This window comes from Pseudophryne corroboree, chromosome 5, assembly GCF_028390025.1.
Source record: "Pseudophryne corroboree isolate aPseCor3 chromosome 5, aPseCor3.hap2, whole genome shotgun sequence".
In the NCBI taxonomy this organism is placed as follows: Eukaryota; Metazoa; Chordata; class Amphibia; order Anura; family Myobatrachidae; genus Pseudophryne; species Pseudophryne corroboree.
In genome coordinates this window covers 122,533,798-122,560,490 of record NC_086448.1, presented here as the reverse complement: position 1 = coordinate 122,560,490, position 26,693 = coordinate 122,533,798, and the positions used below count along the sequence as shown (strand labels likewise).

General features: G+C 46.8%; 2 protein-coding genes and 2 pseudogenes across 6 annotated transcripts in view; 2 read left to right on the top strand and 2 right to left on the bottom strand.

Moving 5' to 3' along the window:
* PDSS1 (decaprenyl diphosphate synthase subunit 1) overlaps positions 1 to 5,361 on the bottom strand; it is a 41,617-nt gene extending 36,256 nt beyond the window's left edge. For both annotated transcript variants that reach the window (XM_063921670.1, XM_063921671.1), the window contains exon 1: positions 5,128 to 5,361. In XM_063921670.1, the coding sequence (XP_063777740.1) occupies positions 5,128 to 5,265 (138 nt within the window). In that variant the 5' untranslated portion in view covers positions 5,266 to 5,361. The remainder of the gene's footprint in view (positions 1 to 5,127) is intronic.
* The window catches only part of LOC134927346 (protein adenylyltransferase SelO-like), a 215,337-nt gene continuing 193,275 nt past the window's right edge, over positions 4,632 to 26,693 (top strand). Inside the window, exon 1 of one of the 4 annotated variants that reach the window (XM_063921657.1) lies at positions 4,632 to 4,697. The gene's annotated coding sequence lies outside the window, so the exon portion shown is untranslated. Of the gene's footprint in view, positions 4,698 to 5,357; positions 5,445 to 26,693 lie in introns of those variants that run through there. The other 3 variants (XM_063921658.1, XR_010177618.1, XM_063921656.1) reach the window with 3 other exon arrangements.
* On the bottom strand, positions 20,921 to 21,039 carry LOC134931349 (5S ribosomal RNA; annotated as a pseudogene).
* LOC134930481 (5S ribosomal RNA) lies at positions 23,164 to 23,282 on the top strand (annotated as a pseudogene).

Below are 26,693 nucleotides of genomic sequence, written 5' to 3'. Positions count from 1 at the left end.
TGTAAATTGGAATGTGATAAAATTCATTCACTGCTACATCATAAAGTATATGCACCCTTCCCTCAGGATAAAGGCACTGCAAGAGCAGTGTAACCACAGCTAGCTTCCCGAACACCATGAAGCCAATAGCTGGCTCATTTGTTAGTAAAGAATAAAGTACTAGTAGTGCAGTAATTTTAATACATAGAAGTACAGAGTAATGGCAAAGAGGCCTGACATGAAACACTGCTGGCATAAAATACAACAGGTAATGTAAAACAAAAAACCTGAAATTTTAGACACTGGCCGTACTACATTACTAGAGAGTGTGGATTCAACATAAAACAAGAATAGAAGCAACCGACTCAATACTGTGCTATAACGATTATCAGGAAAACCATGACAAAGTACAAGGCTCCCTAATACCACTACAGATCATTTAGGTCATTATTATTATTATTATTATTATCATCATCCTTTATTTATATGGCGCCACAAGGGTTCCGCAGCGCCCAATTACTGAGTACATAAATAATCAAACAGGAAAACAGCAACTTATAGTTGATGACAGTATAGGACAAGTACAGGGTAAATAAACATAGTTACATCAGCAGATGACACTGGAATAAGTATCAGGTGGCAGAAGACTGCTGGTGTTGATGCAGTTGAAGATTATTAAAGTAAGAAAGGATAAGCACATGAGGGAAGAGGGCCCTGCTCGTGAGATCTTACATTCTAAAGGGGAGGGGTAGACAGACAGGGGTGACACAGATGGGGTACATAGAGAGTGTAGAACAGAGGGTTAGGATGAGATTTGGCTGGGTTTGGTGAAGAAGTGGGTCTTGAGAGCCCGTTTAAAGTTTTGTAGAGAGGTGGAGAGTCTGAGGGGGAGAGGTAGGGAATTCCAGAGAAGTGGTGTAGCACGCGAAAAATCTTGGAGATAGGAGTGGGAGGAGGTAATCCGTAGGCAGGAAAGTCGTCGTGCATTAGCAGAGCGAAGAGGACGTGTGGGAATGTAAAGGGAGATAAGATCAGAGATGTAGATGGGAGAGGAGTGGGTGAGGGCTTTGTAAGCGAGTGTGAGAAGCTTGAAATGGATTCTGAAAGGGAAGGGGAGCCAGTGAAGGTCTAGTAAGAGAGGAGAGGTAGACGTAGTGCGTTTGGTGAGGAAAATGAGCCGGGCAGCAGCATTGAGGATAGATTGGAGTGGAGAGAGGTGTTTGTCAGGAATGCCAGTCAGGAGGAGATTACAGTAATCCAGTCTGGAGATGACCAGTGAGTGGATAAGAGTCTTAGTAGCATCCTGGGTCAGAAAGGGTCTGATCCTAGAAATATTTTTTAGATGAAAACGGCAGGTTTGTGAGAGGTGCTGAATGTGTGGTTTGAAGGAGAGGGAGGAGTCAAGGATAACTCTAAGACAGCGCACTTGGGGGCTAGAGGAGATAGTAGTGCCATCAATAGATAATGAGATTGTAGGAGGTGAGGTTATGCGGGAGGGAGGAAAGATGATCATGTTAAGTTTAAGAAAGCGCTGGGACATCCAGGAAGAGGTAGCAGAGAGACAGTTGGAGATACGAGTGAGGAGAGCAGGGGTGAGGTCTGGAGAGGAAAGATAGATTTGGGTGTCATCAGCATAGAGATGATATTGGAAACCAAAAGAACTAATGAGCTTACCTAGTGAGGATGTGTAGAGAGAGAAGAGGAGAGGACCAAGGACAGAACCTTGGGGTACACCTACAGTTAGTGGAAGTAAGGGGGAGGTGGAGTCATGAGAAGAGACAGAGAATGAACGGTCAGAGAGGTAGGAAGACAGCCAAGAGAGGGCAGTGTCGCGCAGACCAATGGAGTGAAGGATTTGCAGTAGGAGAGGATGGTCCACAGTATCAAAAGCAGCAGAGAGATCAAGTAGAATAAGTAGAGAGTAGTCCCCCTTAGATTTAGCAGCATGGAGGTCATTGCATACTTTTGTAAGGGCAGTTTCAGTGGAGTGGAGAGGACGGAAGCCAGACTGGAATGGGTCAAGTAGTGAGTGTGAGGAAAGAAAGGAAGTAAGGCGGTTGTAGACAATACGCTCAAGGAGTTTGGAGGCAAAAGGGAGGAGAGAGATGGGTCGGTAGTTGGAGAGAGTGTTTGGATCAAGGGTAGGTTTTTTAAGAATAGGAGAGATGAGTGCATGCTTGAAGGCAGAGGGGACAGTGCCTGATGAGAGGGAGAGATTGAGAAGGTGGGAAAGATGGGAACAAGCAGAAGGAGAGAGGTAGCGGAGGAGGCGGGAGGGGATAGGGTCAAGTGGGGAGGTGGTGAGGGGACAGGAACGAATGAGGGCCATGACTTCCTCTCCAGTTGCATGGGAGAAAGAGGTCAGAGTAGGTGGGAGGGATGGGGAGGGGTGGGGGAAAGCTGGTTACTGATGGTCTGGTGTGATATGATGTCCTTACGTATGGAGTCAATTTTGGATGTGAAGTAAGTGGCAAAGTCAAGTGCAGAGAGTGAGGAAGGGAGACGAGGTGGGCAGAGGAGTGAGTTGAGAGTGGCAAAGAGGCGCCAGGGGTTGGAAGACTGGGAGGAGATGAGGTTCTTGAAGTATGACTGTTTAGCAAGAGAAAGGGCAGCACTGAAGGATGGGAGCAAAAGTTTGAAATGGAGGAAGTCTGCCTTAGAGCGCGATTTCCTCCAATGTCGCTCAGCAGTACGTGAGCATTTTTGCAGATATCTGGTGCATTTGGTGTGCCAGGGTTGAGGTGTTAATTTGCGAGGGTGAATAGTGGTTAGTGGAGCAATAGAGTCAAGAGCAGAAGTAAGGGATGCATTGTATATGGAAGTGGCTTGTTCAGGGCATGAGAGAGAGAGAGAATAGGAGAGAGAAGTGAGTCAAACAGGGAGGAAAGGAATGTGGTGTCAATAGCCTCAATGTTACGCTTAGTGATGGTAGCCTTAGGAGGTAGAGATGGGGAAGAAGAGAGAGATAGGTTAAAGGAGAGCAGGTGGTGGTCAGAGAGGGGAAATGGGGAATTGGAAAAATCAGAAATATCACAGCGGTGAGTGAAGACCAGATCCAGTGAGCTCCCATTCACATGGGAGGGTGAGGAGGTCCACTGGGAGAGACCAAGTGAAGAGGTGAGGTTAAGGAGTTTAGAGGCAGGGGATTGTGTGGGGATGTCAATAGGGATGTTAAAATCGCCTAGGATAATGGTGGGAATGTCAGAAGAGAGGAAGTGAGGAAGCCAGGAAGCAAAGTTGTCGATGAATTTGGAAGCAACGCCAGGGGGGCGGTAAATGACAGCTACTCTAAGATGGACTGGTTGGAAGAGGCGTATAGTATGGACCTCAAATGTAGAGAATGTAAGGGATGGTTCTGGTAGTACGAGTTGGTAGGAGTAACTAGAAGGTAAAAGGAACCCAACACCACCCCCATGGCGACCCCCAGGTTGGGGTGTGTGTGTGTGAATGTGAGGCCCCCAGCAGAGAGAGCAGCAGGAGAACAAGTTTCAGTAATGGCTAGTAGGTGTAGGGAGTTGGAAATGAAAAAGGTCATGAGTGGGGACCAGTTTGTTACAAACAGATCTGGCATTCCACAGGGCACAGGATAGGTGGTATGAGTTAGTGGGAGAGATGTGAATGAGATTTTCAGGGTTGCTGTAGCGATGAGGTGGGATTAACTTTGAGGACAGGGATGATGAGAGAGTAGTGATGGTGCGGGTGCCAGAGCTAGGAGGGGAAACTGCAGGAGGTGGGCAGGGAGGGAGGTCAGTGTGATGTGGATGGGGGTGTGGGAAGGGAGAGAGGGAGCAGGGCTGAGTTGTGGGGTAGCAGGACCATGGGTAGACGTGAGTGAAAGTGGTAGTAACCTATGTCTTTATACTATGCCCTTAGTCAAGGACAGCACACACTACAAGCCGTATACAATCAATTTGTGGCACACCATAGAGTCAGAAACCTTAAAAAAACAATTCCTGTACATACATGATGGAGAAGACATTGGCCTGGCACAGCTATATACAGCCACACCCCTTATGTAAATAAAACATAGTAGGAAACGATTACCAATCCTGTGCAAGTTCAGATAAGATGGCAGTAAAGTGTAACAAGTTGTAAAAGAAAAACTATGGCCCAACAGCAATACAATATAAAAATTGTAGTTTTCATTCAACAAATGCAATTCACCCTCCAAGATACACTTTGGGCTTGATTCAATTCAGCGCAGATTGAATTGCACCAGGAAGGAGCTCCCGCAGCTATTTGATTCAGCGCGCCGTCATCCCCAACTAGAGGATTTCTTCTGGGATGTTAGCAGAATTCTGACAAAACTTTGGACCGCAATGCTGTTTTGTGCCGCAGCGCGGACAAAACAGCATCGCGGCGGGCATTTTAGACGGAGAATGCCCGTTATCGCACCTAAACACCCTGTTCAGTCCACGAGAACCAGCCTTCCCCGTCATGACAGCACGTAGAACTGAATAGCACCGGATGCTAATTCCCAGCGTTAGTCAATCTGCACTGAATTGAATCAAACCCTTTATGGTGCTAATATTGCAGCAGTTAGATCTGTACGTAGTGCAGCGCAGAACACACAGCAGTCACACCGGTAAGCAGCGCAAAGCACACAGGAGTAGTGACACCAGTAAGCAGTGTAGTGCAGAGCACACACTAGGAGAGACACCAGCAAGCAGTGCAGCAGAGCACACAGTAGGAGTGCAGAGCAGACAGCGGAAGGGCCGGTAAGCAGTGCAGAGCACACAGTAGGAAAGACACCGGCAAACAGTGCAGGGCACACAGTAGGAAAGACACCGGCAAACAGTGCAGGGCACACAGTAGGAGAGACACCTGTAAGAAGTACAGTGCAGCGCACACAGTAGGAGAGACACCTGTAAGAAGTACAGTGCAGAGCACACTGTAGGAGTGACACCGTTAGCAGTGCAGGGGACACAGCAGCAGTCACATCTATACGTAGTGCAGAACACACAGCAGTCACACCGGTAAGCAGTGCAGAGCACACAGCAGTAGTCACACCGTTAGAAGTGCACACAGCAGAGGTGACCCGAATAAGCAGTGCAGAGCACACGCTGCAGCAGTCACCCCGGTGAGCAGTGCAGTGCAGCGCACAGGGCATATGCCGGTGACACTGTGACCTTCCCTCCCAGTCCTCACCTTCCCTGCAGCTGCTCTCCTTCCTCCGAGCGCCCTCGCCCAGACCCCTAGGCCAGTGTGCAGAGCCCTAGTCCCGGCCAGGGAGGCGGCCTGATGCCCGCAGCACCGCAACCTCCACCCTCTGCCCCAGGCCATCATTGCCCCTGCTCCGCTGCCACCTCCAACTGCACCGAGCCGAGGGTTGACTATTCTACAAGGTAACTACTTGCACCGATTCGACCCCGGCCAGGCCGCTCCCCCTGACCCGGAGACGGATGTGCTGGGATAGTAACTCCGCAGAGGTGACGGGAGAGGCGGAGCCGCCATCTTTGATAAGGGTAAGAGAGAAACACGTCTCATACAGCAGCTATCACTGTGCTAGGGCCATGTTACATGTATCCTCCATGTGTGACCACGTAGATATCTCCTGTATGGTCTCATGCCCTCTATAGGCCACCAATCCGCCACAGTCCTAATTCAGTGTAATAATACTGGGGTAACATCTGTCCAACACTGACATGGGCACCTCCAGTTGGAATCTTGTCCCTATTTTTCAGTAATGCCCAATTATGTAATACAATTTCTCTTTCCTTATAATTATTCAGTATGCTTATATGCTCATGTTTATTGATAAGGACTCAGTATCACAGAATGCAAAATTACCCCCTAAAAATGTAATTAACATGGCATGCTGGGGATTGTAGTGCTGGTGGGATGAGCTTGCCTTCTCAGGCTCCTCAACAGAGCCGGCCCTAACCAATATGATGCCCTAGGCAAGATTTTGGCTGGTGCCCCCTAGCACCACCGCTAGTTCTGCACGAGATGCTTGGCATGAGTCAGCTGGCAGCTCTGCTAACGTTGGGTGCCTTTTATTTATGAAAATGCATCTTACTTGCATTACTATATGGCTAGGATGCACAAGCAGCTTCTGCTGATTAAAATGATATCCAGCATGCCTGTGCGACTGCAGCTGTATCTGCATACGAAATGCTACATTACAGTGATTTCCAGGAATACACGCAACGTAGCATTTCGTATGCAGAAACAGCCACAGTCACACACAGAATATAGGCATGCTGCATATCATTTTAATCAGCAGGAGCTGCTGGTGCCCCTAAGCATACCAAATGCCCTAGGCATTTGCCTAGTTTGCCTATGCCTAAGGCCGGCTCTGCTCCTCAACAAAGTGACCCTGGGAGCGTGCAGTATATAGGCTTACCATACCGGGACACTCCTGTATTACACAGGATCTGAGGCTGATAAAAACCAGGTGAAATGCAGGCTTGAAGTCAGCCAGCCACAGAACCTGTGTAATTCAAAGGTGTCCCGGTTTAAAAGGATAGTATGGGATGCCTAGCAATATACCAACACAGAAATATGGGGATGTCATGACACTCAGATATACCCACATCTGCATGCAGATTTTCCTTTTAGAAATGGTTGGCATCTGGTGAGTGCTTAAGGTGTCATTGGGCCTAACTTAGAGGCTGACTCTAATGCAGTCGTAGCTCAGTCTGTTTACGCAGTGCCACTACATCTTTACGCTGATGCCACATGATGGAAATCTTACAGACTCCCAATGGCTGCAACTCTAATTCACTTTGCGTAAAAAGTTGCACTGGTTACACGTCTGTAGCACCATCGAACATTGCAGATGCCCTATCTCACTATGCCCATCGGTACATGGCTGCCAGTGTGACACCCCTGTTAACAGTAACACCCACTGAAATTGTCTCCCTCTGTATCCAGATTTGCTTTGCGTCCCCCAGCAGTAACCATTGGGACACATGACACTGTGATCATGAGCTGACTAAAACATTGGTGGTAATTCAGATCTGGTCGCTGGGCTGCGTTTTTTGCTGCCCTGCGATCTGATAGTCACCGCCTACAGGGGGAGTGTATTTTCGCCATGCAAGCGTGCAATGCTATGTGTATGCTGAGCTGCTAACATTCTGTGTGTGCAGTCTCTGCGCAGCCCAGGACTTACTCTTCCAGTGCAATAGAATCAGGCTGATCGGGGCCGGAGCTGACGTCATATATCCTCCCTGAAAACGCTTGGCAACGCCTGCGTTTTCCCGAACACTCCCAGTAAACGGTCAGTTACTACCCACAAATGGCTTCCTCCTGTCAATCACCTTGCAAACGGATTTTTCGCACCATCCTGTTGCTGACCGGCGATGCCTGTTGTAGTTGTCTGACGTGCGTGCGCATTGCTGTGCATACGCATGCGCATTTAGTACCTGATCGCCCGATGTGCGAAAACGCACAGCAGTGATCAGATCTGTATGACCCCCATTGTCCGCTGGCATCAGAAATCGACACTACGTTTACCTCTGAATCATCCCTATGTTTTTAGCAATCACATCAGCAACATTATCACTTTGTGAAACAAGTACAGCATCCCATTCTTGTTTTTGTTACCTACTGGATTATTAAGAGATGAAAGACCACTTACCAGACTGCAAAGTGGGAGAGAAACTGTATGTGGCAATGTAAAGGGGGGTACTCACGGAGAGATCCGTGTTCAAAATCTAAGCAATCTGACTAGATTGCTTAGATTTTGAGCACGGATCTGCCGTGTGTACCCCCCTCAGCGATAGAGGCCACGCATCGCTATCGCCGGTGCTAGATTGAGCCAGCATGCAGGCTCAATCTAACGGGTCGCTCACTTCACCGTTGTGTGAAGTGAGCGGCCCCCCGTCCATACGTCCCCTACCTCGCTCAGCACATCGTGCTGTGCTGAGCGGGGGGAGAGATGTGTGCTGAGCAGTCTGTGTTAAGATCGCTCAGCACACATCTCTCCCGTCAGTACCCCCCTTTAGAAAGGGTGGAATTGCCCTAGTGATGGCTATAGGACACCAGTAGTTTGCAACCATTAATGTCACTAATTCTATGGAAATATTTTTCCTATTCAAGGTCAGAATGGCCGTTGTTGCCGCCATCGTATGCTGGGTTTCCGACCCAGAAGCGGTGTCTGCAGCACAGCTCCGCTGCATATGGATCAGCATCCCTGTTCTGTCTGCTCATGCACATGTTTAACCATCGATGGTTAAACCATCAACTAGTTTCCTAGGCATGTTACGATGGCAGGACTGCCGCCACCGTTCGGTGGCCATCTTGCAGTGGCCATCTCTACATTGCCACAGTGAGTCATTGGTTATCAAGCCTTGGCAGCCCCTTCTTTTATTACCCCTGCAGCTCCTAAAATTTAGATCATAAAATATAACAATCAAGGTGTTAGTGTAATATCTGTTTAAGGAATTTTCTATTACACTATTATTACTACCTCCACTAACATCCCCCACCAAAACTTATTGGGGTACAATGTCGGTCTGACCCACAGGGGTACAGGGGAAATCCCCAGTGGGCCCAACTGCATGTGGCCCCACCTCCTCCTCCAGGAATCATGTTCCAGACTATGCATTTAAATGATACATTATACATATGGAACCTTATACTGCACAGGACTATGGTGTATTTTCTATAGTGCATTCCTGTTTTCTCTAACGTCCTAAGTGGATGCTGGGGACTCCGTCAGGACCATGGGGAATAGCGGCTCCGCAGGAGACAGGGCACAAAAATAAAGCTTTAGGATCAGGTGGTGTGTACTGGCTCCTCCCCCTATGACCCTCCTCCAAGCCTCAGTTAGGTTTTTGTGCCCGTCCGAGCAGGGTGCAATCTAGGTGGCTCTCCTAAAGAGCTGCTTAGAAAAAGTTTTTTAGGTTTTTTATTTTCAGTGAGTCCTGCTGGCAACAGGCTCACTGCATCGAGGGACTTAGGGGAGAGAATTTCAACTCACCTGCGTGCAGGATGGATTGGATTCTTAGGCTACTGGACACCATTAGCTCCAGAGGGAGTCGGAACACAGGTCTCACCCTGGGGTTCGTCCCGGAGCCGCGCCGCCGACCCCCCTTACAGATGCTGAAGATTGAAGGTCCGGAAACAGGCGGCAGAAGGCTCTTCAGTCTTCATGAAGGTAGCGCACAGCACTGCAGCTGTGCGCCATTGTTGTCACACACTTCACACCAGACGGTCACGGAGGGTGCAGGGCGCTGCTGGGGGCGCCCTGGGCAGCAATATATAATACCTTTTATGGCAAAAGAATACATCACATATAGCCATTGAGGCTATATGTATGTATTTAACCCATGCCAAATGTCTAAAACTCCGGGAGAAAAGCCCGCCGGAATAGGGGGCGGGGCTTATTCTCCTGAGCACACAGCGCCATTTTCCTGCTCAGCTCCGCTGTGAGGAAGGCTCCCAGGACTCTCCCCTGCACTGCACTACAGAAACAGGGTAAAACAGAGAGGGGGGGGCATATTTTGGCGATATTTTTATATATTTAAGCGGCTATAAGGAACAACACTTATATAGGGTTGTTCCCATATATATTATAGCGCTTGGGTGTGTGCTGGCAAACTCTCCCTCTGTCTCCCCAAAGGGATAGTGGGGTCCTGTCTTCGATAAGAGCATTCCCTGTGTGTCTGCTGTGTGTCGGTACGTGTGTGTCGACATGTATGAGGACGATGTTGGCGTGGAGGCAGAGCAATTGCCGATAATGGTGATGTCACCCCCCAGGGAGTCGACACCGGAATGGATGGCTTTTTTTATGGAATTACGTGATAATGTCAGCACATTACAAAAATCAGTTGACGACATGAGACGGCCGGCAAACCAGTTAGTACCTGCCCAGGCGTCTCAGACACCGTCAGGGGCTGTAAAGCGCCCTTTACCTCAGTCGGTCGACACAGACCCAGACACAGACACTGAATCTAGTGTCGACGGTGATGAAACAAACGTATTTTCAAGTAGGGCCACACGTTATATGATCACGGCAATGAAGGAGGCTTTGCATATCTCTGATACTACAAGTACCACAAAAAGGGGTATTATGTGGGGGGTGAAAAAACTACCTGTAGTTTTTCCTGAATCAGAGGAATTAAATGATGTATGTGATGAAGCGTCGGTTAACCCAGATAGAAAAATGCTAATTTCAAAAAAGTTATTAGCATTATACCCTTTCCCGCCAGAGGTTAGGGCGCGCTGGGAAACACCCCCTAGGGTGGATAAGGCGCTCACACGCTTATCAAAACAAGTGGCGTTACCGTCTCCTGATACGGCCGCCCTCAAGGATCCAGCAGATAGGAGGCTGGAAACTACCTTAAAAAGTATATACACACATACTGGTGTTATACTGCGACCAGCCATCGCCTCAGCCTGGATGTGCAGTGCTGGGGTCGTCTGGTTGGATTCCCTGACTGAAAATATTGATACCCTGGATAGGGACAGTATTTTATTGACTATAGAGCAATTAAAGGATGCTTTCCTTTATATGCGAGATGCGCAGAGAGATATTTGCACTCTGGCATCGAGAGTAAATGCGATGTCCATATCTGCCAGAAGGAGTTTATGGACGCGACAGTGGTCAGGTGATGCGGATTCCAAACGACATATGGAAGTATTGCCGTATAAAGGGGAGGAATTATTTGGCGTCGGTCTATCGGATCTGGTGGCTACGGCAACTGCCGGAAAATCCACTTTTTTACCTCAGACCCCCTCCCAACAGAAAACACCGTCTTTTCAGCCGCAGTCCTTTCGTTCCTATAAGAACAAGCGGACAAAAGGACAGTCATATCTGCCTCGGGGCAGAGGAAGGGGTAAGAGAGGGCAGCAAGCAGCCCCTGCCCAGGAACAGAAGCCCTCCCAGGGTTCTGCAAAGCCCTCAGCATGACGCTGGGGCCTTACAAGCGGACTCAGGAACGGTGGGGGGTCGACTCAAGAATTTCAGCGCACAGTGGGCTTGCTCACAGGTGGACCCCTGGATTCTGCAGGTAGTATCTCAGGGTTACAGGTTGGAATTCGAGAAGTCTCCCCCTCGCCGGTTCCTAAAGTCTGCTTTGCCAACGTCTCCCTCAGACAGGGCGACGGTATTGGAAGCCATTCACAAGCTGTTTGCTCAGCAGGTGATAGTCAAGGTACCCCTCCTACAACAGGGAAAGGGGTATTACTCCACGCTATTTGTGGTACCGAAGCCGGACGGCTCGGTAAGACCTATTCTAAATCTCAAATCTTTGAACCTGTACATACAAAAATTCAAGTTCAAGATGGTGTCACTCAGAGCAGTGATAGCGAATCTGGAAGAAGGGGACTTTATGGTGTCCCTGGACATAAAGGACGCTTACCTGCATGTCCCAATTTGCCCTTCACATCAAGGGTACCTCAGGTTCGTGGTGCAAAACTGTCATTATCAGTTTCAGACGCTGCCGTTTGGATTGTCCACGGCACCTCGAGTCTTTACCAAGGTAATGGCCGAAATGATGATCCTTCTACGAAGAAGAGGCGTATTAATTATCCCTTACTTGGACGATCTCCTGATAAGGGCAAGATCCAGAGAACAGCTGGAAGACGGAGTAGCACTAACCCAACTAGTGCTGCAACAACACGGGTGGATTCTGAATTTTCCAAAATCTCAGTTGACCCCGACGACACGTCTGCTATTCCTGGGAATGATTCTGGACACGGTTCAGAAAAAGGTGTTTCTTCCGGAGGAGAAAGCCAGGGAGTTATCCGAACTTGTCAGGAACCTCCTAAAACCAGGGACAGTGTCTGTGCATCAATGCACAAGAGTCCTGGGAAAGATGGTGGCTTCTTACGAAGCGATTCCATTCGGCAGATTCCACGCACGAACTTTTCAGTGGGATCTGCTGGACAAATGGTCCGGATCGCATCTGCAGATGCATCAGCGGATAACCTTATCGCCACGGACAAGGGTGTCTCTTCTGTGGTGGTTGCAGAGTGCTCATCTGTTAGAGGGCCGCAGATTCGGCATACAGGACTGGGTCCTGGTGACCACGGATGCCAGTCTGAGAGGCTGGGGAGCGGTCACACAAGGAAGAAACTTCCAGGGAGTATGGTCAAGCCTGGAGATGTCTCTTCACATAAATATACTGGAGCTAAGAGCGATTTACAATGCTCTAAGTCTGGCAAAACCCCTGCTTCAGGGTCAGCCGGTGTTGATCCAGTCGGACAACATCACGGCAGTCGCCCACGTAAACAGACAGGGCGGCACAAGAAGCAGGACAGCAATGGCAGAAGCTGCAAGGATTCTTCGCTGGGCGGAAGATCATGTGATAGCACTGTCAGCAGTATTCATTCCGGGAGTGGACAACTGGGAAGCAGACTTCCTCAGCAGACACGATTTACACCCGGGAGAGTGGGGACTTCATCCAGAAGTCTTCCACATGATTGTGAACCGTTGGGAAAAACCAATGGTGGATATGATGGCGTCCCGCCTCAACAAAAAACTGGACAGGTATTGCGCCAGGTCAAGAGATCCTCAGGCAATAGCTGTGGACGCTCTGGTAACACCGTGGGTGTTCCAGTCAGTGTATGTGTTCCCTCCTCTGCCTCTCATACCAAAAGTACTGAGAATTATACGGCAAAAGGGAGTAAGAACGATACTAGTGGCTCCGGATTGGCCAAGAAGAACTTGGTACCCGGAACTTCAAGAGATGCTCACGGAGGATCCGTGGCCTCTTCCTCTAAGACGGGACCTGCTTCAGCAGGGACCGTGTCTATTCCAAGACTTACCGCGGCTGCGTTTGACGGCATGGCGGTTGAACGCCGAATTCTAAAGGAAAAAGGCATTCCGGAAGAGGTCATTCCTACACTGGTAAAGGCCAGGAAGGAGGTGACTGCACAACATTATCACCGCATTTGGAGGAAATATGTTGCGTGGTGTGAGTCCAGGAAGGCCCCCACGGAGGAATTTCAACTGGGTCGATTCCTACATTTCCTGCAAACAGGATTGTCTGTGGGCCTCAAATTGGGGTCCATTAAGGTTCAAATTTCGGCCCTGTCGATTTTCTTCCAAAAAGAATTGGCTTCAGTTCCTGAAGTCCAGACTTTTGTAAAAGGAGTACTACATATACAGCCCCCGGTTGTGCCCCCAGTGGCACCGTGGGATCTTAATGTAGTCTTGGATTTTCTCAAATCCCATTGGTTTGAGCCGCTCAAATCGGTGGAGCTGAAGTATCTCACATGGAAAGTAACCATGCTACTGGCCCTGGCTTCAGCCAGGAGAGTATCAGAATTGGCGGCTTTATCATATAAGAGCCCATATCTGATTTTCCATACGGACAGGGCAGAACTGCGGACGCGTCCTCATTTTCTGCCTAAGGTGGTGTCAGCGTTTCATCTGAACCAGCCTATTGTGGTGCCTGCGGCTACTAACGAGTTGGAGGATTCCAAGTTGTTGGACGTGGTCCGGGCATTGAAAATATATATTTCAAGAACGGCGGGAGTCAGAAAGTCTGACTCACTGCTTATATTGTATGCAACCAACAAGATGGGTGCTCCTGCTTCTAAGCAGACGATTGCTCGTTGGATTTGTAGCACAATTCAACTTGCACATTCTGTGGCAGGCTTGCCACAACCTAAATCTGTCAAGGCCCATTCCACAAGGAAAGTGGGCTCATCCTGGGCGGCTGCCCGGGGAGTCTCGGCATTACAACTCTGCCGAGCTGCTACTTGGTCAGGGACAAATACGTTTGCAAAATTCTACAAATTTGATACCCTGGCTGAGGAGGACCTTGAGTTCTCTCATTCGGTGCTGCAGAGTCATCCGCACTCTCCCGCCCGTTTGGGAGCTTTGGTATAATCCCCATGGTCCTGACGGAGTCCCCAGCATCCACTTAGGACGTTAGAGAAAATAAGAATTTACTTACCGATAATTCTATTTCTCGTAGTCCGTAGTGGATGCTGGGCGCCCATCCCAAGTGCGGATTGTCTGCAATACTTGTACATAGTTATTGTTACAAAAAAATCGGGTTGTTAATTGTTGTGAGCCGTCTGTTCAGAGGCTCCTACGTTTGTCATACTGTTAACTGGGTTCAGATCACAAGTTATACGGTGTGATTGGTGTGGCTGGTATGAGTCTTACCCGGGGTTCAATATCCTTCCTTATTGTGTACGCTCGTCCGGGCACAGTATCCTAACTGAGGCTTGGAGGAGGGTCATAGGGGGAGGAGCCAGTACACACCACCTGATCCTAAAGCTTTATTTTTGTGCCCTGTCTCCTGCGGAGCCGCTATTCCCAATGGTCCTGACGGAGTCCCCAGCATCCACTACGGACTACGAGAAATAGAATTATCGGTAAGTAAATTCTTATTATTAATCTGGTACATTATCATGCACGCACTAGCTGTATTTGCTATATATATATTTATAAAGGGGCCCAGCCCATGCACTCTCTAATGGTTAGACAAGCCTCTCTGGAGAGTGGCCACACCCCTAAACATGGGCCCCACTACTGCATTCCCCTAGAACGCCCTTCTTGCCCCAGTCCGATACTGAAAGGAAAATTATAGCAGGGATCAGTTTCTTGGGGTGCACTCCATCCCATTTACAAATAATTTAATAATTTCATAGATTCGTTACTGAGTGCATATTCTCGAACAGAAATGACCAATATCCACGTGGAATATTCCTGGATTATGTTCCACCTATGATATTATTATGGCCTAATTATTCGGCCATACTAAAGCGAAGTATTAAAAACAATATAGAAATAGAAAAACGTGAAGAAAAGAAAATCTTTATTAGACAGATTTCTGTCTTGTGTAAAAATAAAATATGATTAAAACCAAATCGTGTGCCGCCTATTATTTCTTATATATTCGATATGCTCTTATGATGAGTACAAATGTTTAAAGCTCCCAACTATTTATGTATATATCCACTTATAGGTAATAATGTACTGTTGTCCTTGCCATGGAATTCTATATATAATATATACTTGCACCTATACCCGAATAGTATTCCACTAGTTATATATGTTGTAATGGATTAACCACAGAAATTGGAGGAGTAACCATAAATTTTAACATTTAAATCACAGCCTTAATGCTTATAATATGTCCATTCACTTTCTTATGCTAATACCAGCTATTTTCAGTATAGTATTGCCTAGTATGTAGGAAGTAGCAACAAATGTTTAATAACAGCCTTGGTATTTATAATGTATCCATTGAATGTTATCTGCAGAGAATGGCAACAAATGTTGCCATATATGTTGTATTTCAAATTCTCAGCACTCTGCCCTTATTTATATACTAGGGACATTGTGCAGATATTACATATACCAGGCTTCTTGGCTGCGCATGAAATTAATACCCCGGATGTTTTCCTGTATATATAACTGCGTGGTACAGGTGTATATGATTACAGACCTGTAATTACTGACATTATCCCCCAATAGGGAAAATACGTCCCAGATAATATGTCAGTCTATTAATATCAGGTAATATCAGGTATGTTAAATGTCCCAGTGTGTTTCCAGTGTGTCCCAGTGTGTTGGGGGGGGGATATTGTCAGTAATTACAGGTCTGTAATCATATACACCTGTACCACACAGTTATATATACAGGAAAACATCCGGGGTATTAATTTCATGCGCAGCCAAGAAGCCTGGTATATGTAATATCTGCACAATGTCCCTAGTATATAAATAAGGGCAGAGTGCTGAGAATTTGAAATACAACATATATGGCAACATTTGTTGCCATTCTCTGCAGATAACATTGAATGGATACATTATAAATACCAAGGCTGTTATTAAACATTTGTTGCTACTTCCTACATACTAGGTAATACTATACTGAAAATAGCTGGTATTAGCATAAGAAAGTGAATGGACATATTATAAGCATTAAGGCTGTGATTTAAATGTTAAAATTTATGGTTACTCCTCCAATTTCTGTGGTTAATCCATTACAACATATATAACTAGTGGAATACTATTCGGGTATAGGTGCAAGTATATATTATATATAGAATTCCATGGCAAGGACAACAGTACATTATTACCTATAAGTGGATATATACATAAATAGTTGGATCTTAAACATTTGTACTCATCATAAGAGCATATCGAATATATAAGAAATAATAGGCGGCACACGATTTGGTTTTAATCATATTTTATTTTTACACAAGACAGAAATCTGTCTAATAAAGATTTTCTTTTCTTCACGTTTTTCTATTTCTATATTGTTTTTAATACTTCGCTTTAGTATGGCTGAATAATTAGGCCATAATAATATCATAGGTGGAACATAATCCAGGAATATTCCACGTGGATATTGGTAATTTCTGTTCGAGAATATGCACTCAGTAACGAATCTATGAAATTATTAAATTATTTGGAAATGGGATGGAGTGCACCCCAAGAAACTGATCCCTGGTATAATTTTCCTTTCTATATATATTTTTGGATCAGTGGGTAGCACCGATATTTATATAGATATGTGTTATGCACATTAAGAACTAAATATATAATTCCCAACATTAAAATCTACTATTATTGCAGACTCCAGGTGCAGGATTTTTTCTTGCAAACCAGTCCGATACTGTTAGGATATAAATACAGAGTACTGACCGAGTTAGCCATAGTTATAGTTGGATCAACATAGACTCCTGCCTAGGGTCCAGTTGTCACTTAGGGGCACACCTAAATGTGGGCATGGGGTATTCGTGTACATTGCGTATGACAGTTATGCAGCTGACAATATGTATAGAGCCTACAGCTAGTGACACACATTGCAAACTGGTTCTTCTGCAAAATTTTCACCCAGCCACTAGTTTAGTTGGAGGCGCAAAGGCCATGTACTTACGTCACTGCAGTCATTGGGCAAGGGGATTAACCACGTGATCACAGTGGTATCACATATGCTCAGAGGACAATAGGGTTGTGGCTGTCTTGTTTCAAATTACTGAATTTTCTGCAGCGGGGTACACTGTGTTCCACAGGGAATACATCGGGGTGTAGAGCGGGATCTTGGATCCAGAGGCACCATCAGGCAAAGCTTTGAGTGTCCCAGGATGCATTGGGGCCTCCTCTGTAACCCCACCTCCAGGCACTGAGAGCTCAGTTTCGAGTGTTGCCTGCAGGACAGCAGGTCACCTAACAGGCGGGCTCCACTGGGCAGCCCTGAAAAAGCTGAAGACTTCAAGGGACGCAGCACTGTTATGTCAGGGTGGCATTCAGCGCTGCGTCTCCGTCACCTCCCAAGCGGCGTCGCATACTCCCGCGGCTCAGATCCCGGGTACTTGCGGCGGAGATGCTCCGCCTTAGGCGCACGGTCGGAGACGCTCTCCTGGTTCGCGGGGCTGCTACGAAGGGAGGAGGTTAGAGGGTCCCAGAAGCAGGACCCGCCACTAAATCGCGTTCCTTTCGCAGTCTACGGAGATGGACTGCGATGCTGGCGTGGACACTGTTACTGAGCAGGGACCCGACTATATTCGCCAGGGCATAGGAGTACAGGTTGGGTGTACTAACACCCCTATTGATAAGGCTCCGTAGTACCGGTGGTGAGGCCCAGCATAGGGGAGTCGGCGCTTGACCTGTAGCCCCTCTCCCGGCCCAGGGCGCCATCTCCTCGCAGATTTCCCACCGTGGAGCTGCCTCACACTCTCCCTCAGTTCCTGACAGAGACGCAGGGCGCCATCTTCTGAGCATAGCTGCTGCTGGTCTCTGGGATTGCAGGGCAAGGTCTCCCCTGTAAAGCTGCCTGTCCACAGCCCTGCGACTTTACAGACACTTTAGTATTCTACATGTCTTATTATAGACAGTGTTAGTTAAGAAAGAGTGTACCTATTACAGAATATATTGTACGGGTATTCTGATATATACCTCCGGTCTAGGACTGCGCTGTGTTTTATATGTATGTGTATGTGTATATATATATATATATATATATATATACTAGTCCAGTGCAGTTTTATTGTGCTTATAATAATCTCTGCATTGCCTGTGACTGTGTGTGCCTGCATCTGCTGTATGGTTTCACTCTCATGTGTATCCCATCTAAGGTAGCTATCACTATATTCTATACCCAAAGGGACTAGGTGCGTCAGGGTCCTCAAATATAGTGTATACAGTACTTATCGCTATACGGATATTTATCTTACATCCTAGAGGATGCTGGTGTCCACATTAGTACCATGGGTATAGACGGGTCCACTGGGAGCCATTGGCACTTTAAGAGTTTGAGTGTGGGCTGGCTCCTCCCTCTATGCCCCTCCTACCAGACTCAGTTTAGAATATGTGCCCGGAGGAGCCGGTCACAGCTAGGGGAACTCTACAGTGCTTCTCTGGTAAAAAGTTTTTTTTTTAGAGTTTATTATTTTACAGGGAGGCAGGTGGCAACAGCCTCCCTACTTTGTGGGACTAAGGGGGGGGGGAGTAGTGTCCGCCCTGCGGGGTCTGAGCCACTATCTCCGCTGACAGGACACTGAGCTCCTGAGGGGATCGAACGTTCCCCGCCACAGGGGATCGCTCACCCCAGCAACATGCCGCCACACCCTTACAGAGCCAGAAGATCAGTGGCAAGTTAGTCACCGCCCCCCCTAGCAAGCGGGGGGCCAGTGTGAAGATGGCGACAAAAGGGTATGGAGCGCAGTACTAACTGCGCTCCGGGGCTTAGTGGTACATAGTGCGGCGCTGTGAGGGGCGCCCTGAGCCAGCGCTTACACCCTACACTGACCTCCAAGCCCGTCAGGGTCCCAGGATCGCTGCCAGCACAATTCCTCAGGCCAGTATAATCTTCAGAGGAGCGGGAAGACAGCGCCATGAAGGGGGCGGAGCTTCTCCTCAGAGCGAACCCAGCAACGTTCAGCACCATTTTCCTGCCTGCAGAAGCGCTGTCAGTGAGAGCTGTCCCTCCAATTCAACTCCAGCTATCTCTTACGGTACCAGGGGGTTGTAGAAGGAGGGGGAGGCTGTGTAAAGACTGTGTAACCTATTATGGTGCACAGTCAGCGCTGGTTGAGGGTCTCCCTACACCTTAAAAGCGCTGTGTGCGGGTTGGCTCCAATGTCTGCGTCTCTCTAGCCATTCTTAGGGGTGAATCTCTGTCTGTCCTCCCGTGTGTGTGTGTGTGTGTGTGTGTGTGTGTGTGTGTGTGTGTGTGTGTGTGTGTGTGTGTGTGTGTGTGGAGTGTCTGTGGTCTCCATTATGCTATGTCCAGGGACTCTGTGTCATATGCTGCAGAGGATATGTCCTCTCAGGATGATCCCATTCCATGTAATCAGGATTGCACTGTCTTAGCGCAGGTACTAGCAAGGGAGCCTGAATGGTTATCTTCTATTAAAACTGTGATTTTTCACATTTCTACTAGGGTTGCACAGAATGAATCTGCAACTCAGGTTTTACAGAACTCTGTGGCAGTTTGGTCCGGTTCTGTTACCTCAGGACCCCCTACTGTATGTTCCCACAAACGTGCTCTTGCCCAGATTATGCAAGATGACACGGATACCAATTCTGACATGGCAATTCTGAGATACCGCCCCCCGCTGCGGGGGGCGGTATCTCTTGCAAAAGGGTTTGCAGTTGATGATAGAGGCTATTAGAGATGTGTTGAATATTGCTGATACAACACCTGAACAGGTTGAAGAGGCTTACTTCACTGACAATAAGAAAGCCTCGCTAACCTTCCCTGCGTCTAAAGAATTAAATGCTATCTTTGAGAAAGCATGGGAAAACCCGGAGAAAAAATTCCAGATCCCTAGAAGGGTTCTGGTTGCTTTCACCTTCCCTGAGGAGGATAGAAAAAATGGGAAAGCCCACCCATAGTTGAAGCGTCTGTATCCAGACTCTCAAAAAAGGTGGTTTTACCTGTTCCAGGATCTACAGCCTTAAAAGAGCCGGCTGATCGCAAAATTGACACAATGCTCAAATCAATATACACGGCTTCAGGGGCGATACTACGGCCTACTATTGCCTGTGCATGGATTTCCAAAGCTATAGTAAAGTGGTAAGGCACGTTACTTGATGTGCCAGTGGTCTGCCGACGTGGAATCCAGGAGAGGTGTGGAGACCCTACCCTACACAGGTCAGGCTTTCATTGGGGAAGCGTTGGATGCGTGGATTTCCACGGCTACAGCGGGTAAGTCTCCTTTTAACCCTTTTCTTCAGCTGCATCTCAGTCCTTTTGGACTGCCAAAGCAAGAAAGGCCAAGCCGTCTAACACCTTCTTTAGAGGAGGTCGGCCAAAATCCAAGAAACCTGCTGCGGCGGGTTCTCAGGAACAGAAACCTACTTCAGGTATGCCAAAGTCCTCAGCATGACGGTGGACCTTGCGGCCTGGAGGTGGGGCCGGTGGGGGTGAGACTCAGGCATTTCAGTCACGTCTGGGTGTCGTCCGGCCTGGATCCCTGGGTGCAAGATATTGTGTCCCAGTAGTACAGGCTGGAATTTCAAGATCTCCCTCCTCACTGGTTCTTCAAATCAGGCTTGCCAGCTTTGCTGGCAGACAGGGCTATCCGTTATAGGGTTTTTTTTCTTTTACAAAGAGGCAAAAGAAAAAAAAAGGTGGCAGGTTGCTAGTCTGCACACCCACTGAATTAGAAGTGAGTGTTAATATTTGACGTTCATCAAAGCGAAAATATGGAATTTCTTGTTCTCTATATCAACTTATGATATATTGTTTATATATTCATAAGAGAGGAACAAGAAAACCGGCTTCTCAACTGCCGACTCCTTCTGGATAGGAAAAAATTGTGGGCGTGGTTAGATAATAGTACTCAAGATATTGGATGGTTATTGCACATACATATTCAGTGGTATTAACCTGCATTTATTGGTGAGAATGGAGAATATAGGAAAGTGTTGCAGAACCAGTCACTTCTGCTTTTGCCCATCTGTATCCATCGAATGGGCAATGAGAGAGTGTATTGTCGCCTCAATTTTCTGGTTATGAAAGAAGTAGGTACACTTCTGCTTTCCTGGGTGCATAAATGGGTTGTGTATCCCTTGATACTACAGTACCCGGTATTCCCAGAGGGTCTCCATTTCTGGTACTAACCAGGCCCAACGCTGCTTGGCTTCCAAGATCAGACGAGATCGGGCATGTCCAGCGCGGTATGACTGTAGATAGTTAGGAAAACATCTACTGGCATGCGGGAGTACCCAACTGGATGAGAGAGTGTATGAAAGGAGTTTTCCAGTAGTTGACAGAATAAGTATTGAATATATAGAATAGAAAGGTGATAGACCTGATATTTCAGGATGAAAGGATAGAATCAGTGTAGCACTTCTGCTGTCCACTGGGAGGCCCTTGTTACCATACTGGGCATTGCAGAGGATAATCCTTTAATTGTGGATGAGAGAGTGCATGAATAAAAATAGAAAAAGTGGATCAATCCACAAGAAGGTTTCCAAGCAAAGGGAGGATGATAATTATCAAGACCATATAAAAGATTTTACATTGCTCTCTTGTTTCTGTGGAAGAAGGGTAATAGATAACCAATTATCAGTTCAGATATGGGTTGCAAAAAATATATACACCACAATACTCAGAGATGGTTGCAAGTATAGAGGAAAGTGGGCATGTTCGGGGGATAAGGAATAAGATATCCCCAAGTCTACCCAATAGTCTGATTAGATTGCTCAAAAAGTGGTTCAATCCACAAAAGAATTTCCAAGCACAGGGAGAATAATAATTATCAAAATCATATACAAGATTTTACATTACTCCCTTATTTCTATGTCAGAGTTCTTGAAATGTATTGAGGATGGTAAATCCTTATTCTGCAAGAGAGTAACAAGTAACCAATTTATACATTCAGATATGGGTTGCAAAGAGTACACCACAATACTCAGAGATGGTTGCCATACATCATCCCTTTAAGCATAAATAAACATGAAAAAACACACACACTGTTTGTTTGGGTATGCCCTAAATTCACAATCCTAATTCTGTCTCATGCCGGGATTCATTTTTTATAGATCTATTTTGTCCTGAACATGAAATAGATACGTACAAAAAGATGATGTTGAAGTTATATAATAAGGCTTGTAAATATTATTGTAGCACACTCTCCTTGAGTAGAAATGACTCAACTATTAACTGCACCACATTGCTATTTTTCTAAGCATAGATCTGTTTACAAGCAATACAAATTTTGATGCCAGCTCAAGCTCCCTATGTTGATTTGCTGCACAAGTATATATGTGTGCAGTATCCTGGGGAGTGCGGCTGGTGCTGTTAATCTTAAGGAGCAGAGACGGAGTCACTGTCTGTGCAACTTGCACAGAGTGGGAATACCAATACCCCGCTGCCGCTGTGTAACGTGGGTGGGAGCTGGGGATGGAATCCCGGTGTGGAGAGCTTAGGACAGCAAGGAACGGTATTTCATACCTGTGTGTGTGTATAAAGAGGGGTCAGCCCGCCGGAGCTCCGTTGCGGAGATCCCGGAAGTCGGGCGCCGGACTGGAAGTGACGCACGTTTCGCTGGGAGGAGCTTGTTCACCTGATCAGGTGAACAAGCTCCTCTCAGCGAAACGCGTGTCACTTCAACCCATATCTGAATGTATAAATTGATTACTTATTACTCTCTTGCCGAATAAGGATTTACCATCCTCAATACATTTCAGGAACTCTGACATAGAAATAAGGGAGCAATGTAAAATCTTGTATATGATTTTGATAATTATTATTCTCCCTGTGCTTGGAAATTATTTTGTGGATTGAACCACTTTTTGAGCAATCTAATCAGACTATTGGGTAGACTTGGGGATATCTTATTCCTTATCCCCCGAACATGCCCACTTTCCTCTATACTTGCAACCATCTCTGAGTATTGTGGTGTATATATTTTTTGCAACCCATATCTGAACTGATAATTGGTTATCTATTACCCTTCTTCAACAGAAACAAGAGAGCAATGTAAAATCTTTTATATGGTCTTGATAATTATCATCCTCCCTTTGCTTGGAAACCTTCTTGTGAATTGATCAACTTTTTCTACTTTTATTCATGCACTCTCTCATCCACAATTAAAGGATTATCCTCTGCAATGCCCAGTATGGTAACATGGGCCTCCCAGTGGACAGCAGAAGTGCTACACTGATTCTATACTTTCATCCTGAAATATCAGGTCTATCACATTTCTATTCTATATATTCAATACTTATTCTGTCAACTACTGGAAAACTCCTTTCATACACTCTCTCATCCAGTTGGGTACTCCCGCATGCCAGTAGATGTTTTCCTAACTATCTACAGTCATACCGCGCTGGACATGCCTGATCTCATCTGATCTTGGAAGCCAAGCAGCGTTGGGCCTGGTTAGTACCAGAAAGGGAGACCCTCTGGGAATACCGGGTACTGTAGTATCAAGGGATACACAACCCATTTATGCACCCAGGAAAGCAGAAGTGTACCTACTTCTTTCATAACCAGAAAATTGAGGCGACAATACACTCTCTCATTGCCCATTCGATGGATACAGATGGGCAAAAGCAGAAGTGACTGGTTCTGCAACACTTTCCTATATTCTCCATTCTCACCAATAAATGCAGGTTAATACCACTGAATATGTATGTGCAATAACCATCCAATATCTTGAGTACTATTATCTAACCACGCCCACAATTTTTTCCTATCCAGAAGGAGTCGGCAGTTGAGAAGCCGGTTTTCTTGTTCCTCTCTTATGAATATATAAACAATATATCATAAGTTGATATAGAGAACAAGAAATTCCATATTTTCGCTTTGATGAACGTCAAATATTAACACTCACTTCTAATTCAGTGGGTGTGCAGACTAGCAACCTGCCACCTACCTACCTTATAACAAGTGAGTAACATACCATTATTTAATTCTGTTTTAATCAATTGTTGTTGATATAAACAACAATAGTATCGTCTGTTTAAAAAAACTATTAAAAGTTAAGTTTTAAATTCATACTTACCGTGTTTTTTCACATGCATACAACATATGTACATAGATCAAAAACAAAGTGTGCCCCAGTGAGACAACATAAGTCTTTTTTTTTTCCTTTTGCCTCTTCGTAATAGAAAAAAACCCCTATAACAGTTTGTTCTGAACTAAAGTCCGGGAGCACCACCAACCTAGTTCTACCGCAAAAACCCAATCAGTATAGTCGGTAGCTATATGTTGGTCATTACAGATGTCTTTCATGGTTTAAAATTGTTTAACACTCATTTACAATCCGATCCAGTGCAGATTCCAAAACCCCAACCCATTGCCAGACAGGGCTATCCTACAGGAAGCCATCCAGAAGTTGGTGGAGGCACAGGTCATTGTACCAGTTCCTCCCTATATGCAAAACAAAGGTTACTATTCGAACCTTTTCGTGGTACCGAAACCGGATAGTTCGCTCAGGCCCATTCTGAACTTAAAATCGCTTTACCCCTTCCTGAGGGAGTTCAATGGTCCGGGATGTCCTGAAGCCTGCCCGGGTGTCTGTTAATCAGTGCTTTCGCCTTCCGGGGAAGATGGTGGCCTCTTACGAGGCTCTGCAGTACGGAAGGTTTCATGTTCGGTCCTTCCAACTGGATCTCCTGGACAAGTGGTCGGGATCTCATCTACACATGCACCAAAGAATACGTCTGTCGCCAAAGGCCAGTATTTCACTCCTCTGATGGCTACAATTACCTCACCTTCTGGAGGGCCGCAGATTCAGGATTCAGGTCTGGATTCTTCTAACCACGGATGCAAGTCTCCGGGGCTGGGACGCAGTCACTCAAGGGGAAACCTTCCAAGGAAGGTGGTCAAGTCTGGAAGCCAGCCTACCGATAAACATTCTGGAACTAAGAGCCGTCTGTCTTCTCCAAGCGGCCCATCTTCTGAGAAATCGGGCATTTCAAGTGCAGTCGGACAATGTAACGACAGTGACTTACATAAACCAACAGGGCGGAACGAAGAGCAGAGCTGCAATGTCAGAGGTAAGAAGAATCATCCTCTGGGTAGAAAAACACGCGTTGGCGCTGTCAGCAATCTTCATTCCGGGAGTAGACAACTGGGAAGCGGACTTCCTCAGCAGACACAATCTCCATCCAGGGGAGTGGGGTCTCCATCCGGAGGTGTTCAAGGAGGTAACAGATCTTTGGGGTATACCCCAAATAGACATGATGGCCTCTCGTCTCAACAAGAAGCTTCAGCGATATTGTTCCAGGTTGAGGGACCCGCAAGCAGTGGCGGTGGACGCTCTAGTGACTCCGTGGGTATTCCAGTCGGTGTACGTGTTTCTACCACTCCCACTCATTCCAAGTGTACTAAAACTCATAAGGAGAACAAGGGTTCAAGCGATCCTCATTGCTCCAGACTGGCCAAGAAGGTCTTGGTACGCAGATCTTCTGGATCTTCTGCTAGAAGAGCCAAGGCCGCTTCCTCTTCGGGAGGACCTGCTGCAGCAGGGGCCGTTCGCCTATCAATACTTACCACGGCTACGTTTGACGGCATGGAGGTTGAATGCCAGATACAAGCTCGGAAGGGCATTCCGAACAAGGTTATTCCTACCCTGATACAGGCTAGGAAAGGAGTAACGTCTAAACATTACCATCGTATTTGAAAAAAATATGTATCTTGGTGTGAGTCCAAGAAGTTTCCTACGGTGGAGTTTCAACTGGGATATTTTCTCCTCTTCCTGCAAGCAGGTGTGGATATGGGCCTGAGTTTAGGATCCGTAAAGGTCCAGATATCGGCCCTATCCATTTTCTTCCAGAAACAGTTGGCTGCCCTCCCTGAGGTTCAGACTTTTTTGAAGGGAGGTCTGCACATCCAACCTCCCTTTGTACCGCCTACGGCGCCTTGGGATCTTAACATGTTGTTGCGGTTCCTCCAGTCGGAGTGGTTTCAGCCTGTACAGGAGGTTGAGGTCAAGTTTCTCACGTGGAAGGCTGTCACTTTGTTGGCCTTAGCTTCTGCTAGACGTGTGTCGGAGTTGGGGGCTTTGTCATGTAAAAGCCCATACTTGATCTTCCATGAAGATGGAGCTGAGCTTCGGACACGTCAGCAGTTTCTTCCGAATGTTGTGTCGGCATTTCATATCAACCAACCTATTGTGGTGCCAGTTGCGACTGACTCCTCAATTTCATCAGTCCTTAGATGTTGTAAGGGCTCTTAAAATCTATGTGAGGAGGACTGCTCGTCACAGAAAATCGGACTCTCTGTTTGTCCTGTATGATCCCAAGAAAATTGGGTGTCCTGCTTCTAAGCAGACGATCTCTTGCTGGATCAGGTTCACTATCCAGCATGCGTATTCTACGGCAGGTTTGCCGTGTCCTACGTCTGTTAAGGCCCACTCTACTCGTAAGGTGGGTTCTTCCTGGGCGGCTGCCCGGGGTGTCTCGGCTTTACAACTTTGCCGAGCGGCTACTTGGTCGGGGTCAAACACGTTCGCAAAGTTCTACAAGTTCGATACTTTGGCCTCTGAGGACCTTAAGTTTGGTCAATTTGTTCTGCAGGAGCCTCCGCACTCTCTGCAGGAGCCTCCGCACTCTCCCTCCCGTTCTGGGAGCTTTGGTACATCCCCATGGTACTAATGTGGACCCCAGCATCCTCTAGGACGTAAGAGAAAATAGGATTTTAATTACCTACCGGTAAATCCTTTACTCATAGTCCGTAGATGATGCTGGGCGCCTGCCCAGCGCTTCGTTTTTCTGCAGTTGTTATCTGGTTCAGTACAACTTTGTTTTTAGTTGAGTACTGCATTGTTACTTGGTAAGTAATGTTTCAGCTGTTGCTGAGTAGTTCAAGCTAGTTAGCTTGGTTTACCTTGTA